Source organism: Hippoglossus hippoglossus, chromosome 8 (assembly GCF_009819705.1).
Source record: "Hippoglossus hippoglossus isolate fHipHip1 chromosome 8, fHipHip1.pri, whole genome shotgun sequence".
Classification (NCBI taxonomy): Eukaryota; Metazoa; Chordata; class Actinopteri; order Pleuronectiformes; family Pleuronectidae; genus Hippoglossus; species Hippoglossus hippoglossus.
Genome location: NC_047158.1, coordinates 20,068,449 through 20,085,317, shown reverse-complemented (window position 1 = coordinate 20,085,317; position 16,869 = coordinate 20,068,449). Strand labels below are relative to the sequence as shown.

Below are 16,869 nucleotides of genomic sequence, written 5' to 3'. Positions count from 1 at the left end.
TGCGATAAAACTGCTCCCTTCCCAACCAAGAAAATGCATTTATATTAATATCACATCAACATTAAATAAGGTCATCAGAGCACAGGAAATAAACGTGAATGACTGAATAAAAAGCAAAGTAGACAAAAGATTTTTCACAAAGCTAAAACTCCTCCATCAATTCAAATGTGATGAAACATCATCAACTTTTTACATAACATCAAGGCCATTTTGCTTGAGAGCTTTACATCATATATGGACATCGTATTCCAGGAAATACACTTTCTCACGTCACCGCTGTGTCGCAGTTAATCTTCCCATCATGAGGCGATGCACCCCCCCCCCCCGAAACTGTGAGTGGTGCATTTCTGCCTGTGGCCTCAAAAGAGGACGTCCACAGATCGACAGCAGAGACGTTATTCTCTTACCGACGATTTGTTACCAGTGAAAAACGTATCGCGGCTGAAATCCACGGCGAACTGGACTCTCCTTTTCTGAGCCAGATTCTACGTGTCACAGTTCTTTTGTTCTTCTCCTCTCAAGCAGTACGTAAGAATTCTACTTCTGTTCATCTGCCTATGTACAACCTATATACAAATCACATTGCGTGTATGCAATTCATGTCTTATGTGCACCACTGGTCAAAGGTTTTTGGATCGCCTCACTTTTCCACGGAAATAGTACGAAGGTAAATCTGTAAATCAGCCTAAAGTAAAAAAAAGTTTATCGATGACTTACTGCAGGGAGCAGTGTCGCTGTTAGACTGGTGAGGAAAAAGACGAGTAAGAAAGAACTAATGAGACCAAACACTGAAGACAAGAAGCAGACGGAGGCTTCACGTGATGAAGAGCAGCACAGTCTTCAGACTGAAACCTCGTGCTGCTGGTTTGCGATGAACTGAACCATAATATATTTTTTTATTAAACGTAATTGAACAAGAACATTCCAAGATTAAATTCCAAATTTTAAAAAAACAGCTTGAAGAATTGCGACGTTCTAAAACCTTTGACCTGTCGTGTTGATGAATTTCTGTGTGTCCGTATTTTCTTATTATCCCACAATCGACTGCTTCCCTGTTCTACTTTGACGTTTTGCTAATCCAATAATTGTTCCTCTGTCCTGACAGAGCAGAACGTGTCAGCAGCAGCTGTGTGTGTGTCATTATTGCAACAGCAGGTCACTTTCCAATAGTTGTGTTGCCGCTGCTTCCTAAAGTCTCAGCAAGCTGTTCATGGAACGAAGCATCACTTCAAATGGTCACTTGATTCAAATTTCAGGACAACTGACTGAAGTGTCCTGTGATGCTCAGCAGTACAGTGCTGGCATTGTACTGTGTATGAGGTAGATAAGAAGAGACTGTGCAGGCCACTCTCTGTCTGCAGCTCCCAGCACAGCCTTGCTCAACAGGTCTGGGCAGTTCACTCTTGAATAGACTGAAGCCCTTAATAGAAGCTTGCGAGTTTACTGAGACATTAAACAGTTACCGTGCGCCAGAAATGATTGTACAGCTCGGCTTCCTACAGCTAATCAATGCACTGCTGCACTGCATCTATTTAAGCTATGAGATCATGGTCCCTTTTCCCTGTGGGGCCTATTTCACCTGATTTCCCTTGTTGTTAAGCATTGTTTAAAATGAGGCAGTTAGCCGGCGTGGTACCATTAATGGCCAGAAGGTGGCGTGATTGTGCTGCAACAGGGCAGCTAAGAGTTAGAGGAGCAGATGTGTAGCTGCTGTGTGGATACAAGGCTGCGGTAGACGAATCCATGTTCGTGGATCAGCGTGAGGGTGTGAATATGTGACAGTTACAGAATAAGGTGTTGGCTGATGAGTCGGGTGTTTTAAGTCGTGTTTGTTCAGGAGGCTGCGATGGTCGTGCCCCCGCTGAGGCGCAGCAAGATCTGCTGACAGTCCTGCAGGGACCGGCGGTCTCCCACCCGCTCCAGGGTGCGCTTGGCCTCGGCGAGCAGGCGGGCGCGGTGCCCGGGCGGAGTTAGCAGGGGCATGGGCAGGTGGCGGCAGGCCAGCAGGATGGCGTGGGCCCTCTCCCTCTCGCCCAGGACACAGTCACCTTCAGAGAGCAGCATGAGGAGGAAAGAAAAGAGGAGGAAAAGTGCAGATTAGCCTCCACTGCTTCCTGGTGTGTGTATAACTGTTATTAATAAGATTAATAACGACCACAGGGAGCTGATCCTGAGCCAGCAGCCAAGGTGAACTTCCACTGATATGATTCAGTGAGGATGATGGTTCAATATGTAAATATGAGTCCGTGTCTTACCGGCTGTGTAGGAGTTGTGTGTCCTGCGTCGGAGGTTGTGCTCCAGCAGCTGGTGTGTCCTTGTGGGACTGGCACCGGCCATTAGCCTCACTGTGGTCTCGTGGAGAAACACCTGCAGGAAGAACAAGGAACATCACACGATTGGTTCTCTGGGTGAAGCCGGTGAAGCTGTGCACTCACTTCATTCACTACCAGAGATACACGAGTGGAAACTTTCAGGTAAAAGCATTTTTCACTCACAACAGAATCTCGTGCAATGATTATGATGAAACGTTTTTTATGAGTGTTGCACAAGTCAGGACATAACTAATGATCAGGAAGCAGCAGCAGTTGTTAAAGACCCTCTGGCTCCAGTAATGACTCCTCAAACAAAACCTCACCAGTATGATTGATGTGTGCAGCTGCAGTGAGAGTTCTGCAGCTGATAACAGTGGGAGAGAACATGATTTCCAAGGCTCATGACCAAGATGAACGGCCGTACCTTGTGTTGCGCCTGCCTGTAGCACTGTGTGAGCTTCCTGAGCGCGCTGAGGTCCCTCTGAAAACCAGCCAACTGAGATCCAGGGGCCGGGCCGGGCTCTCCGTTGCTGCTGCCCCCTCGCTGCCACAAACTGGTCCTCAAGGTCAGCAGGAGGTCGCACACCAGGAGCTCCACCCCCTTAGGAGAGAGGAGGGACACAAATCAAAGAGCCGCTGGGTGCCATCTCCGACATTTATCCCCCACCCCCAAAAAAAAAATCAAGGAATAACATGCAGAACTTTCCAGTGCGGCCTCATGTGAAGTGATGGGGGTGTGTAGCGGGTGCGTGCAGATTGGGGAGGCCTCTGTACTGCACTGCAGACACATTGCACTCAGCTTCAGGATCATGCAATGCAACTACAATGCACCACAGCCACCTCCTGCCACCCACACTGCGCGCGCACACACACACAAACACACACACACAAATATTCCCCTGCACACGTTTCCCACTATCGCCTCGGGGGCAACACACCTCTTATTGTGACCTAACAGAGAAGCAAACAAGTATAAACACACTCACACACAGCCTCATATCAAGTGTGTGTGTGTGTGTGTGTGTGTGTGTGTGTGTGTGTGTGTGTGTGTGTGTGTGTGTGTGTGTGTGTGTGTGTGTGTGTGTGTGTGTGTGTGTGTGTGTGTGTTTACACGCATGATGAAACCTTGAATGCTTCGACTTCAGTGAATCCTGATTATCTGATATGAAACATGCAGCATGAGGCAAGTTGTTTTTTGGGATTACACCAGAAACACTGAGACCACAAACCCGGAGCAGATCTTACGGTGATGTCAGTGACGACGGTGCTTGTGGCAGCTTCTTTGATTTCTACCTTGTTCAGCCAGTTGCCCGACTGGGCGAGTGGTTCGGAGATGCTGGCGCGCAGGTGGCTGCTGGCTCTGTCACAGTGGGACAGACAGGCCACGGCTCCTTCTCCCTTCAGAGGCAACAGACTCATCTGAACCGCTTTGCAGAGCTGCAGCACGGCCTTGGGAAGAGAGTGGCTGGAACAGGGAGGAACAGGGAGGATGGTTAATGAGAGTATTTATAAAACAAGGACACACTTGTTCATCTTTATCAACATCCTTCAGTTTGATTTAATGCCAAGGTTTGAAATCGAGATAAGTAGCTTCAGTCTGACTAGTTTCTTTTTAATCTCGACTTTTTCTCTAGACGCGACTGTTCAAACATACAAACGAGATTGATGAGTGAGAATCGCTTAACAGGCGGCTTCTGGCACAACGTTCTGCAGATTCATATTGAGAATCTTTTTATATCGATTAGGAATCCACAAACAAGTGTAAAATGTTTGGCTTCTATAACTGAATCCAGCTAGAAATGATCTTAAATAAGTCAAAGCTCAAACGATTCCTGTAACGCGAGCTGTTAAATAATTGAAATGGAGAACGACAGGCTTTGTCTTCACCAAGTGAATTCTAGTGTCTGTACTTCAGTGTGAGCGTTTATGTTCTGTAACTTAAACACTATTTCACTTACTCGAGAGTGTGCAGAGCCCTCGGCATTCGCTCGGCCTCGGCCAGCAGTGACCTCACGGCCACGTCGTCACCCTGCAGCCAGTGCACCGCAGCCTTCAGCACCAAGGCCCACCAGCGACTCACCGGGTCTCCCACTGGCACAGAGAAGACACAGGAATTTATATAGAGAGAAAAATAAAACAGTGGAGAATTTAGTTTTTGTTTTGGCTGAGAGAAGCTTTTTCTTGCTAAGATTCACATCAGGTATGATGTGGTGGCTAAGTAACGATTTCCTTTCCTGTTTTATCAATGATCAACACTGTAGTTAATTAATATGTGTTCATATCCCCCTGGAAGTAATTTATTACCCCAAATCAATGACTGCAAGTCTTATCTGTGATGATTCAATAAAAAGTTAATTGCGAAGGCTGAACTGGCTGAAAGTGAAGCCAAGAAAATCCATCACTGTTGACGGTAAGAACTCAGATGATTATCTGGTTAATCCTCAGTGACGAGCTCCCCCACACAACTGCATCAATCATCCGATGTGATTCATGCTTCTGTCCACATGGGACGGTTGTTCTCCTCATGCTATTCATACCTGGTGTGGTGGTGTGATTGGGAGGAGTCGAGAAGGGAGGAGGAGGGGAAGGAGAGTCCTCCGTACAGCTGTTCAACAACTGGAGGAACTCCATAGCACTGGAAAACTCCCTGAAAAAGTAACAGAGCAAGAAATAGAAGGAAGACGTTTAGTGAGTACATTTTTAATACACACCAAACTGTAAAGATCCAGGAAGCCCTGGACACCGCTGCCTTACCCAGAGTCATTCTTGCGTTTGCCTGCGTCGGAGTCGCTCTGCGGCTGAATGAGCGTGTGAACAGCTCGCTCCAGAAGCTTCCTGCAGAAACAGCGGTGCAGCTGGGCGATGGGGTCGACTGCAGGAAGATCCAGACGTCAGAGGAACAGCTTAATTATCGCACATTCAAAATCTTTCTTTCAGACCCACTCCTCCACTCATCACTCACAACTTACCCGAATCTCTCTGAGAAGTGTACACGCTGTCGCTGCACTCAGACTTCACTGACCAATCACAGCTCAGGAAGAACTGCCTGCCCAATGGGGTGAAGAGCCAGCGGAGGCAGTCGGGGATCGGCTTGGTGTCTGAGTGACTGGCCACACTCTCAGCACAGCTCAGCAGGTAACCCTGGGAGACAGACACCGAGGAAAAGCTGCTGACTTAAATAAATGTATCACCTCCTCCGTCTGTTATGTTTATTTAAAGCTCTTTGAGATAAACCGAGGACAGATGATGGATCAGGAAAAAGACATACAGGCAAAAAGGAGAGGTGGTGGCCCAGCAGTGTGCGCAGGGCCGTTGCTGCAGTCACGTAGATCTGGGTGAGCTGAGCAGGGGCCATCTTGCCTTGGGCGCTCTCGCTGAGGTTGACAGCGCTGAGAGAGAAAGACAAAGCCCACAGGCTGCTTCGCTGAGGCAACTTTCCTACAGACGGAGAGAACACAACCTGTATCACTGCATTCACATTTTCATAGCTTGTACTTACTGAACTCTGTATTCTGCAGTTCATTAAGTCCAAACCATGAATCATATCCCGACAGCCTGTGCACAGCAGCGGCGGCTCACTCTGTCCTCGACACTCACCTGTGAGCTGCAGCTGACTCAGACGGTGGTAAACCAGAGCCGCGTCCTTCGCACTCGTCCGAGCCTCCTCTCCCTCGTGCTTTCCTCTGACCTGGTGAACCAGCCATCCCAGAGGAGTTGGACGATGCAGGCAGTAGCGAATAAGATTCCAGGACAGCGAGCAGACCAGATCCAGATTGGTGGAGGGAAGAGCCCGGGTCAAGACGGCCAAGCAGGTCTCTAAACTAACCAATGCTGCTGTGAAATCTCCCTGCAGGAAAAAAAAAGGAGATGGTGAAAAAATTGTATAAGCTGTTCATTACTCAGTTGAGGGAAGGTCACGAGTTAGATCTGAACACGATTTGAACAAACGGCTAAAAATAAATCTGTACAGTGAGCGAGACAGACATCTGTTTGTTTCAGACATCTGGGATTATTATTTGCTTGGATTTAGAGCTGAAAGTTTTATATACAACCACAAAAAAAAGCAGACAAAGAAACTGAGATGTTCTGTCTATGATGACGTCCACACTGTTTTTGTATAACCAGACTATTAGAAAGATTATTTTATTTCTGTCCTTTTACTAGATTTGAATGATTTTGGCCCCAGTGATAGTTCTGTGCCAGCCCTCGTCCGGACGTGTACTCACCCTGTTGAGATGCAGGTCGGCTTGTTTGCGATGCCTCCAGAAGGACACAGACTTCGGGGAGTGAAGGAGTGTGACGGGCTCCCACAGGTAGAGCACCCTGACACAGCCCCACACAGCTCCCACGCCACTCAGCACCCACACCATCACCCATGGCAACAGGCACCGCAGCCAGGACGCTGGGGGACGAGAGGGAATGAGATATGAGGTGAGGTCGTGGGTTTAAAGGGGATCGTGAAACCCTCATTAACAGCTGCGGTCAGTCCTGCTCACCGAAGTCCTGTGTGTGTGTTGGGAACCAGACGAGCGTTCTCGATGGCCCGTGGCCGGCAGAGAGGCCGTGGCTCCCTGAGGCCTCAGAGCCCAGAAGAGAGGGCAGCGGGTTCAGTGACAGGCAGAAGAAGGTGAGGGCACAGAGAAGCAGTCGAGAACGATCCATCACTCCGACGGTGGACGGAGAATCTGGCTCACTCTTCACCTGACACACAGAGAGAGAGAGAGACATTATTTAATTATTATTCTGAAGGCTTGTGCTTTGCTGCCACAGAGGAAATAAACGCCTGGCGACTGAAAACAAGTTCATAGCCTCATTCGACATCTTCGCCGCAGGAATCAATAAATCAATGAAGAGCCTAATCTGGTCTTTGTGTGTTTGCGTGTTACCTTGTCGTGATCCAGTAAGGGACTGCCGGGCTCCGAGTCAACACAGTACGGAGAGAACTGCTCAGGGGAACCGGAGCCAGAGTCCGAGGCTGGAGGTGACATCATCACTATTTCCTGTTTGAGGTCCACATCCTCAGACAGCGTCACTGGCTCTGAGACAGAGAGAGAGTCATTCAAATCTCAACCTGTTACAGATGTGGCTCTGCGCTCAGCGACGTCAAACACTTACTGTTCTTCTGGTTTCCCATTTTAAAGGCCAGGTTCTCCTGTCGTAGTTTGTGGTTGACCTGTTGCAAGTATTTGATGTAGTCGATGGCCTTCCTGAGCACTCCTGATTTATGCATCTGGGAAGAAAAGCATGAAGACAAAACATATGAGGATCCAATTCACACCCTCAAGCAACTTGTGACATTAAAGTGTGTTAATGTTGAACTCACGAACCTTAGCGTCGTTGCCCATGACCAGGTCCCTAAGCTCCAGGATTTTGTCATTGATGGAGGAGCGGTACCTCTTCTCGATGATGTTGTGTGTCGTCCTCCTCTCGCCCTCCTTCACCACTCCTCCCGGGCCCAGTACTCCCATGTTCATGAAGCCGTGATCCATATTTGATCTTGCTACATTTGTGCAGTGGGAGGAGCCTGGCTGCAGCTGCTTGATTGGCAGCTTGTCTCCTCCGCCCATCACCATAGGGACGGTGGTCAGGATGTTGCTGCTCATCAGCGTCTGAAGACCAAAATCAGTAGAAGTGCAATAGCGTCAGTGTGAAGTATTAATGGTTAATTGGTCTGTGTGATGAAGGACTTGTTTATTTGTGTTTTGTAGTAGTAGTCACGCTGTTGGCGGACAGAAAGCAGCCAATCAGATCCCTTGTATTGTTTACTTGCTGTAGTGAAAAGTGGATGAGAGAGAAGGATAACGATGCATCAGATAAAATAAAGAATTAGCCAACAGAAACCACAATTCTCTGTGTCCAGATGTAAATAACTATTGTGTGAATTTGAAATCAGCTGCGTTAGAATAAGTTCAGCTCGCTGTATGTTAGCATTAACAATGGTAATTGTGAATAAGTGGCTACTCCTGAGGTCTCTCGCTAATGAGCACGTCTTCTTGGAATGCTAGTGACCTGTTAATTAGTAAAACTCCTTTTAAACAGGCTGTGGAACTCCAACGTTTGCTTTTTTAAAGGAACCAAATTCAGACCTTTATTGAGAGCTAATGTGAAGTCACTGAAGCTGGTTTCATACCGGGACTTGCAGAGTGTTCTGGAGGGGCGTGGTCAAGGTGGTGATCCCATTGGGGCTCTGCATGGTCGACAGCACCTGAGTGCCATCTGGTTTGAGAGTTGTGAGAACCAGCGAATCTGTTTTCAGAATCTGAGGCTGCTGGACCAGAACCTGGTGGAAAAAAATACAAAAGGGTCAAAGTGAGACTTTTATATTTGCTCACAAGCAGTTTAAAAAATGAAAGGTTTGATATTCAGGTCCACTGTGGCTCTACCAACTTTATGACACAAACTTATTTGTCTAGGAGCTATTTCAGATTGATAGTTTGGTTTGTTGAAATATAAATCTTTTACTACTAGATATCAAACAACCATATCTACTCTCTATCTGACTCATTGCTCTCTCGTACCTGCTGCACCTGCTGCTGCATAGTGTGGACTGTGGTCGGTGCTGCAGAGAGAGTTTGGATGGTTTGACCTGTTGGAGTCAGAAGACGCTGATGCTGAATGGTCAATGGTTGGAGCTGTGGTGACGTCATGATGCTCTGCATCTGTGGTTGGATGACTGAGAAGAGGAGACAAGAGGAGCCACGTTATTATCGACCACTTAGTGATATCAATCTCCCATGTTCAACAGAAAACACTATATGTCACCTTGGAAACCAGGAGTAGAAGTCTGGTGGCAGATCACAGGGCTCTGGATGAAACGCGACTGCCCACCGTTGGGGGCAATCATCACAGTTTGCCCCGCCTGGGTCTGGATGGGCGTCTGGCATTGAGTCTGAACTAAGGTGTGGACCGGGAAGCTCTGGGTCTGCATCGGGATCCCCTGGGTGTGCATCTGCATTCAAGTGAAAAGGAGGGATAAGAGAAAATGCTGACACAGCATAAAGCAGTTTATCTGCCTTTGATGATGTACTGTTTTGGGGAAAATGTGTTTTACTCGAGACAATAAACTGCATCTCTCAGGTTGATGCAGTATTTGCTGAGTTGTGCATTGGTTTGTAGGGATGCTGAGCTGGATATTATATTTTACAGTTTGTCAGGACTCTGAAATTTCTCTCATGACAGCAGAAGGTTTTTTTATGTATGGATGGAACAATAACAGAAAATAAGACCTTGACAGAAAACAACATTAAAGCTAGAGAGGCAGGCACTTTGAAAAAAAGCTCCGGACTCATAATTACAGCACCAGTACCTCAATGCAGCAGTCATGTACCCTGATCAGCTCCACACAACTTTAAACCATCGACTCTAAACACAGCTTTCAATACTTACTAGTAGAATGAGTAAATTAAGTTATTACCCAAGTCTCGCGTGCAAGTGGTATGATAGTTGATACCTGGATGGTAGGCTGAGCCGTCTGTTGGGGCTGAGGCTGGATGGGTTGGACCACCTGAGGCCGAGGCTGAAGGAGCGGAGGGCTGCGGGTCACCTGCTGCTGCACAGAGGAGGCAGGGATAGGGGAGGGGGTCTGGGCGGGGGTGAGGGGAGGGGTGAGGGGTAACGACTGGGGAGATAGTGTCTGTGGGCTGGTGAGGGTAACGCTGGAGTTCAGGTAGGTAACTGGGGTTGGTGTCTGGGGGGTTGGGGGCGCTTGAGGGGTTTGAATGGTGGGACGCGGGGTGACGCTGGCCCTGCCGCTCGGTAGCGAGCCTGTTGGGTTCATCTGGTCCTCAAACAAGTCTGGGAAGTCCCCCACTTGGTTGCTGACAAACTGCAGCATCTCTGAAGAGGCAGAAAAACACGGGGCATTACAATAAGTTTGGATTTGATTAAGAAATCAAATTCATTCAATTGATTCAGTAACACGAAAATAGATATAACAGCTTAAATACCAAGAAAGGTCATTTAGATAAATCGATCAGTGACAGACCTGTAACAATATTTGCAACATTAACTTATTCCCATGACTCAACAATTACTTGATTGCCTTTAGACCAAGGCGTCGTCTGACAGCCAATATTGTCCTTGAGTCAGATCCTCAACTGAATCTACATACAAGGTGACAAGGCCCCCCCCCCCCACTGTATATCTGGCAGAGATATTACACAAGACAGATAAGACTAGAAAATCCCAAAGAGGCCCGGCCTTGAACTTTCACATGCATTCACAGAAACAGCTACTGAACTGCTCCGGTCATAAACCAGTGAACAGATCAGGTCTGTGAACCTTCAGCCTTGAGAGTGAACAGGATGTAATCTTACAGATGACCCTCAAAGACAATAGGAGCAGGGTAAAAGAGCACTGAGATAAAAGCTCTGATGGATAGAGCTGATTGATGACGGATGGATAGATGGATAGATGGACAGATGGACAGATTGCCCAATGATGATGATGAATGTGCACTGAACGCCACTTTTTAAAAAGAATTATGCAGTAAATCAAATGCCACCTACCGCCATTGTTGGTATTAAAACACATCATGCTGCATATCTTGAGTGATTTAACAGTTTAGTTTGGAATTACAAGAAACTCACTAATTTACAAGCACATGCATCTTCTTCCAGTATTAAATATAAACAACGTGGGGAAAGAAAGGAAAGATTGAAGAAAGCTCAGCCAAAGGTTAAATATCAGAGGATCTTTGCTTTGTTCAACAGATTATATAAAACATGATTCTTTGTACCACACTAAGTTTTTATCATTGAAAAGATCCACAGTTTTATATACATCACTATAGGTTCAGCCAATGGGGTCAATAAAATCTCGTCAAGCTGAAACTGCCTCCTGGAACTTCCTCTTTCTCCACGGCAGAGCACGACCAGAAAATCCAATCCACAAACGGACCATTCATAATATTCCGCATTCATCAGTTCCTGTATTTAGAGACTGTGCAGCCCTCAGCTCCTCAACACAATTAAAAATAAATTAATTTTAATAGAAAAAAATACTTGATCTCTTATCTGTGACAAATATAGACTAGAAATCTGATTTAACTTCAAATGTTAATGACATTTCAAACTATGATGAAAAGCATCAGAGGCCATGCAAAACCTCCAATGCTATTTATACAGTAATAATGCCATTTCATAATTACCTCATCATATTGTTATTTACACCATATGATGTGTAAATCTCAATAAGTAGATTATGTTATGCTGTATAGATTGTGTTTCTGATCTGGAAACTGATTTTCTGACTTGATCTATATAAGCTTCAGGTCATGTCTCTAGTCCTGAAGGAAGCAGAGATACCTGGAGGAATTATTCCCCCCCCCCACTGTGCTTCTCGATGCTTTCTCACTTCTTTGCAACTTTGTCACTTATATGATGGGGAATAATTTCCTAATAAATAAATTGAATTGTCTGTCTAGTCCTATTTTTTGCAGAGTTAACTTGGGAAAGTGTTTTCAGACAACATTGTCGACCTCGATCTTTGACTGATTAGCTCCAAAAGTTAATCATCAGGAAATACACACACACACACACATGCACGCACGCACACACACACACACACACACACACACACATGCACACACACACACACACACACACACACACACACAAAAACAACACTCAGCTTCCAGCTACATCGAGGTGCAGGGAAACAAAGTTAAAATGCACGCAGACAGTTTCAGATGCTCACACCGTAGTAATATTAACCAGCCTGTCTGTTCGGAGCATGTATAAATAATATAGGCGGACACAATAGACTGTGCACTTATACACCTCCACGGGGGGGGGGCAGATTGCTAATGACAGACCGGACAAAGCCACTCCTAGCCCCCAGAGTTTCAGACAAGCAGGCACAAAGGGTAAATCCATCAAAGAGGGACAGTTTGCTCGGCTGCTGAGAGCAAAGAAAATAGGTTACATAACCAGAGCCACGGTTGCTAAGGGAATAATTGAGAGAGGGAGAATGTTCTAGTTGAATATAGGGTCAACTACTTGAGCCCTTTCAGGGGCCTCCGAGGCCTAACTCTCAAAGATACGCACATGGCTCATCTGAAGAACAAAAGGTTAAATATCTGCGGAGATGTGCATTAAACCAGCTGCTGCAGACAAACTCAGCTGAGACTCCATTTAATATTCAAAAGTGGCTGTGATGAATATATATCTCAAAGAATTACCTTATTATCAATCAGCTGTGGGCCAAACAGAGACTAGCAGAATTGAGTGTGGGCTTTCTCTGAGCAATTTGCCTCTATGTTCATCAGTCAGTGGTCACTTCTCCCTCACACACACACAATCTGTAAATTCCTCTCTTTTGACACGATGATTAAGTAGGATTACATAACTGTGGCCGGGGGTGCGCTGTCTGCTCATTCTGTGTAAAGGCTCCCATTGAAGTGAGAATTACCACCAGACACCACAAGACAGGTAGAGTTTCAGGAATGTTTCATGAGCCTGTGTGCAGGATCATCAATTTGGGCCATAACGGTTTGATACATGCTGTAGCCTTGCTGTTGTGCTATAGTGCTAACACAGCTAGCCTTACTAGGACAACGTACTGACTTCCATTCATTGTGGACAACCTCACCGAAACCTTATCTCTAATCTTAACCTTGACCTACTCATGTCTAACCTTAACCTATCCACCAGGACCTCAGAGATGATGATTACAACTGAGCTTTGGTCCCTTGAGCTTTACTGGTCCTGACAAGGTCAGTGTGTATGTGGCAAAAAGTCATAAAGAGGCAAAAAAAGAAACGAGTGTGTGCGCTTAGACACACACACACACTCAGAAAGACAGACAGACAGACAGACAGACAGACAGACAGACAGACGGACACACAGACACACAGACAGACAGACAGTGTCTCAGTCTGGTCTGGTGACTTTGCATTCAGTAAAATTCCACCCTGATGGGAATCTGGTGACTGTGCGCTGGCCGGCGTTACACCAAAAGCCCAGTCCTTTCACTGAGTGCCAGAGGGTTGAGCTTGTTTTGATTAGAGGGAGATTTGATCAAGGATGCTGTCTGTCTGTCCGTCTGTCTGTCTGTCTGTCCGTCTGCCCGTCTGTAGAGTGCAGAGCTGGATCTTTACAGAGATGCTGTCCCACAAACTTTAACTCGGCAGAATAAGCTCTGAGAGGATACTGAAGAGACTGCACAGGGTTTCCTCTTTTAACTCTCCCAAATACTTCAATCATGACATGAAAGTCTGAAAGTACATACAGTAAATAATTGTTTCTACAAGCTTGGTGAGTAAGTTACACTCGTGTGTCACTTACTGCCCACGCACAGTTTCCTGACGCATGACACCTCACACTGAAACCAGCTCTGCTTCATGGAATATAACACTCCATCACCTTTCCATTAACACCTGGCTGTTTCATTTAGAAACAACGATCGGAATGGGAATACTTTGAGAATACATTTGAAGTTTTTCTTTACGTGTATGTGTATTTGTTTTATGTTTTCATGTTTCTTTCAATAAACTGTCTCTGTGGAGATGATGATGGATTTAAAAAAACACTGACACATCAGCTTTTGCCTTTTTTGACAAGTAAACATGAGGCAATATATCGATATATAGTGAGTGAGAGTGGCAGCGCTGACGAGAGCTCACTTCACCAAACCTCTGTTTATTTACCTTCTCTTATTGGCTCTTTTTGCACACACACTGCTTTATTATCGCGTTGTATTTGATGTTTTTTATTATATTTGTGTATTATTTAAATCGTCCAACACTTTCCATTGAAGTGTTGACCCTGTGTTAACAGGCTACGACAAACATAACATGAAACTTTACGAGCAGAGAATGACAAACACCTCCTCACTCACTGCTTCCACGATTAGTAGGAAATATATATATATATATATATATATATATACTGGGCTTTTGTTTTGTTGCTATTGAATAACATTATTTTGAGATAATTGTTATTAATGTTGTTCATAGCCCAGCCCTGGTCCAGATGGAAGTTTTTAAGAGTTTAATGAAGAAACTTTGTCCAGTCTCTAATAAGCATCATCATCATCATCATTAGAAGAAGAAGAAGAAGAAGAAGAAGTGCACAGTTAGGAAGAAAATAAAAGCCCAAACAAAGTCGAGTCTGTGTAGATGTTGGTTAAACAAGCAGATGAAGAACTTGAAGCTCCAGCAGCTGCTTGGTGAATAGTTTAAATGTTAAACTTCACCCAGATGTGCTCAGCTGCTCAGCCTCTCGCAGACCTGTCACTCAGGGACACTCACTCCACCAGGAAACACGGAGCATCGCTAGCGGGGACACTCACCGTCGATGTCCCCCAACGTGAACTCGTCCCCTAACTCCGCTAACGTGGTGTCCATGGTCTCCATGTACTCCCCGGTGTCCATCCTGTCCCGGCTGACAGCAGCTCGCCTCCCCGGCTGCTGGCGGACGGTCGCGGGGGGGGGGGGGGGAGAAGAGACACGGTCCGCGGGCTGTCCTCTGGAGCTCAGCGGCGCCCTGCGACCACACGTACCCGGTAGAGAAGGGTTCTCTTCACCGGAACAACCGTGAAACAACACCGGAGCCTCGGGGGAGGCGCGACTTCACGGAGATAAAGTAATTTACACCGATTTAAGCTTCTGGCGACGCCATCTTGCTTCACGCGTCTTACGTCATTCACAAACAGACTCGGGGGCCCAAGACGGGCTCTGATTGGCGGAAACCCCGCCGTTGTTGTCATGAGACCAGTCGTCCTCAACCAATGGCAGCGTCGCATTCAGCGTGGTCTGATAGTGCGTCAACCTCAGAAGCTCCTGTGTCATTTGAATAAACCGCGCCCCCTATCTTCATCAAAACAACCTCACCTCACTCTGTACATGAAGAACTAAATAACTAAATAACTACAGAACTAAATACATAAACAAGTCAACAAAACATCAAAACAACCTCAACTCACTCTGTATATACATGAAGAACTAAATAACTACATAACTAAATACATGAACAAGTCAACAAAACATCAAAACAACCTCACCTCACTCTGTATACACATGAAGAACTAAATAACTACATAACTAAATACATGAACAAGTCAACAAAACAACAAAACAACCTCAACTCACTCTGTATATACATGAAGAACTAAATAACTACATAACTAAATACATGAACAAGTCAACAAAACATCAAAACAACCTCCCATAAATCTATATATACATGAAGAACTACATAACTACAGAACAAAATACATAAACAAGTCAACAAACAACCTCACCTCACTCTGTATATAGATGAAGAACTACATAACTAAATACATAACAAATAACTAAATACATAAACAAGTCAACAAAACATCTAAACAACCTCACCTCACTCTGTATATACATCAAGAACTAAATAAATACATAACTACATAACTAAATACATTAACAAGTCAACAAAACAACCTCACCTCACTATATATATATATATATATACATGAATAACTAAATAACTACATAACTACATAACTAAATACATAACAAATAACTAAATACATTAACAAGTCAACAAAACAACCTCACCTCACTATATATATACATGAATAACTAAATAACTACATAACTACATAACTAAATACATAACAAATAACTAAATACATTAACAAGTCAACAAAACAACCTCACCTCACTATATATATACATGAATAACTAAATAACTAAATACACAACATTCACAAAAAACATCACATAGCAAAGATTTAAAATCTCCAAGGGGAACACAAGACTACATGAGACAAGTTCTGTAAATCATCCATTTAGCAGCTGCATGGTAACTGAATCCAGTTCTGACAATGTGGAGCGCACATGATGTCTAAAGTGAAGAAGTGACTGGATCCTGGTCTGTATGTAGTGGTTTTAACAACAGAGCTTTATAGATGAATAACACCAGATGACCGTCTCTTGTCGTTTGTAATGACGTCCATCCAACCGAGTGATACACAGAACGATGGTGTGTGTGGGATTTGTGCTTTGTGATAAAGCGTAGTGCACTGGGATGAACTGGGTTTAACTGCAGGAGAGTTGATGTGTGACAGTACAGAACTTCTCCATAGTCAAGGATTCAGATTGATGGAGACGGACAGTTTTTAATCCTGTAGAGTTTTTGCTGCACCACAATTATAAAACACAGTTAAGACAATAGATGTACTGACATAAAAAAATACACTAAAAACAAAACAGGACGAGAAGAGTCATTCAAATACTTTATTGTCTTCAGTGCTCATTTGACTGCAACAAAAGTCACAACAGGAGTGAACTGGTGATACATTTACAGCAGCTGGTGCTGGATGTTCAAAACTAATAAACACTTTTCAGATATAGTGGCAAGTGAAACACAAAAAACACACCACCCACTGTCACCCTTCAGGATTTAAAATACTTTTTAATACTTATTTTGTCCTTTTGTTTATTACTTTAATAAGATCCTGTTTCCAGCAATGTGTTTTTTTAGAAAAAAAAAATTCATATCACTCATTAAAATACCTTACAAGACCTTTTCAGCAGCTGTTTCCATAAGAACATTTCTCTTTTCTTTATTTCTATAAAAAG

The 16,869-nt window shown here is 44.8% G+C and overlaps 1 protein-coding gene across 6 annotated transcripts; it reads right to left on the bottom strand.

Annotated features, from left to right (window-relative positions):
• Window positions 1–891: 891 nt before the first annotated feature.
• On the bottom strand, window positions 892–14,979 carry srebf2 (sterol regulatory element binding transcription factor 2). 6 transcript variants are annotated; one of them, XM_034593050.1, is made up of 20 exons: window positions 14,604–14,979; window positions 9,727–10,148; window positions 9,075–9,261; window positions 8,830–8,985; window positions 8,443–8,600; window positions 7,640–7,921; window positions 7,428–7,563; window positions 7,199–7,350; window positions 6,809–7,013; window positions 6,539–6,714; window positions 5,910–6,159; window positions 5,581–5,750; window positions 5,282–5,453; window positions 5,067–5,184; window positions 4,850–4,959; window positions 4,271–4,403; window positions 3,606–3,777; window positions 2,737–2,913; window positions 2,256–2,367; window positions 892–2,048 (listed from the first exon to the last, which is right to left on the bottom strand). In XM_034593050.1, exons 1-20 carry the CDS (start codon window positions 14,683–14,685, stop codon window positions 1,834–1,836), a joined length of 3,585 nt encoding a protein of 1,194 aa, XP_034448941.1. In that variant the 5' UTR covers window positions 14,686–14,979; the 3' UTR covers window positions 892–1,833. The 6 variants fall into 6 exon arrangements, with proteins under 6 accessions (XP_034448941.1, XP_034448942.1, XP_034448945.1 ...); XM_034593051.1 differs by having other exon boundaries at window positions 8,443–8,592; window positions 8,831–8,985; XM_034593054.1 differs by having other exon boundaries at window positions 9,763–10,148; window positions 14,604–14,978.
• Window positions 14,980–16,869: the final 1,890 nt, after the last annotated feature.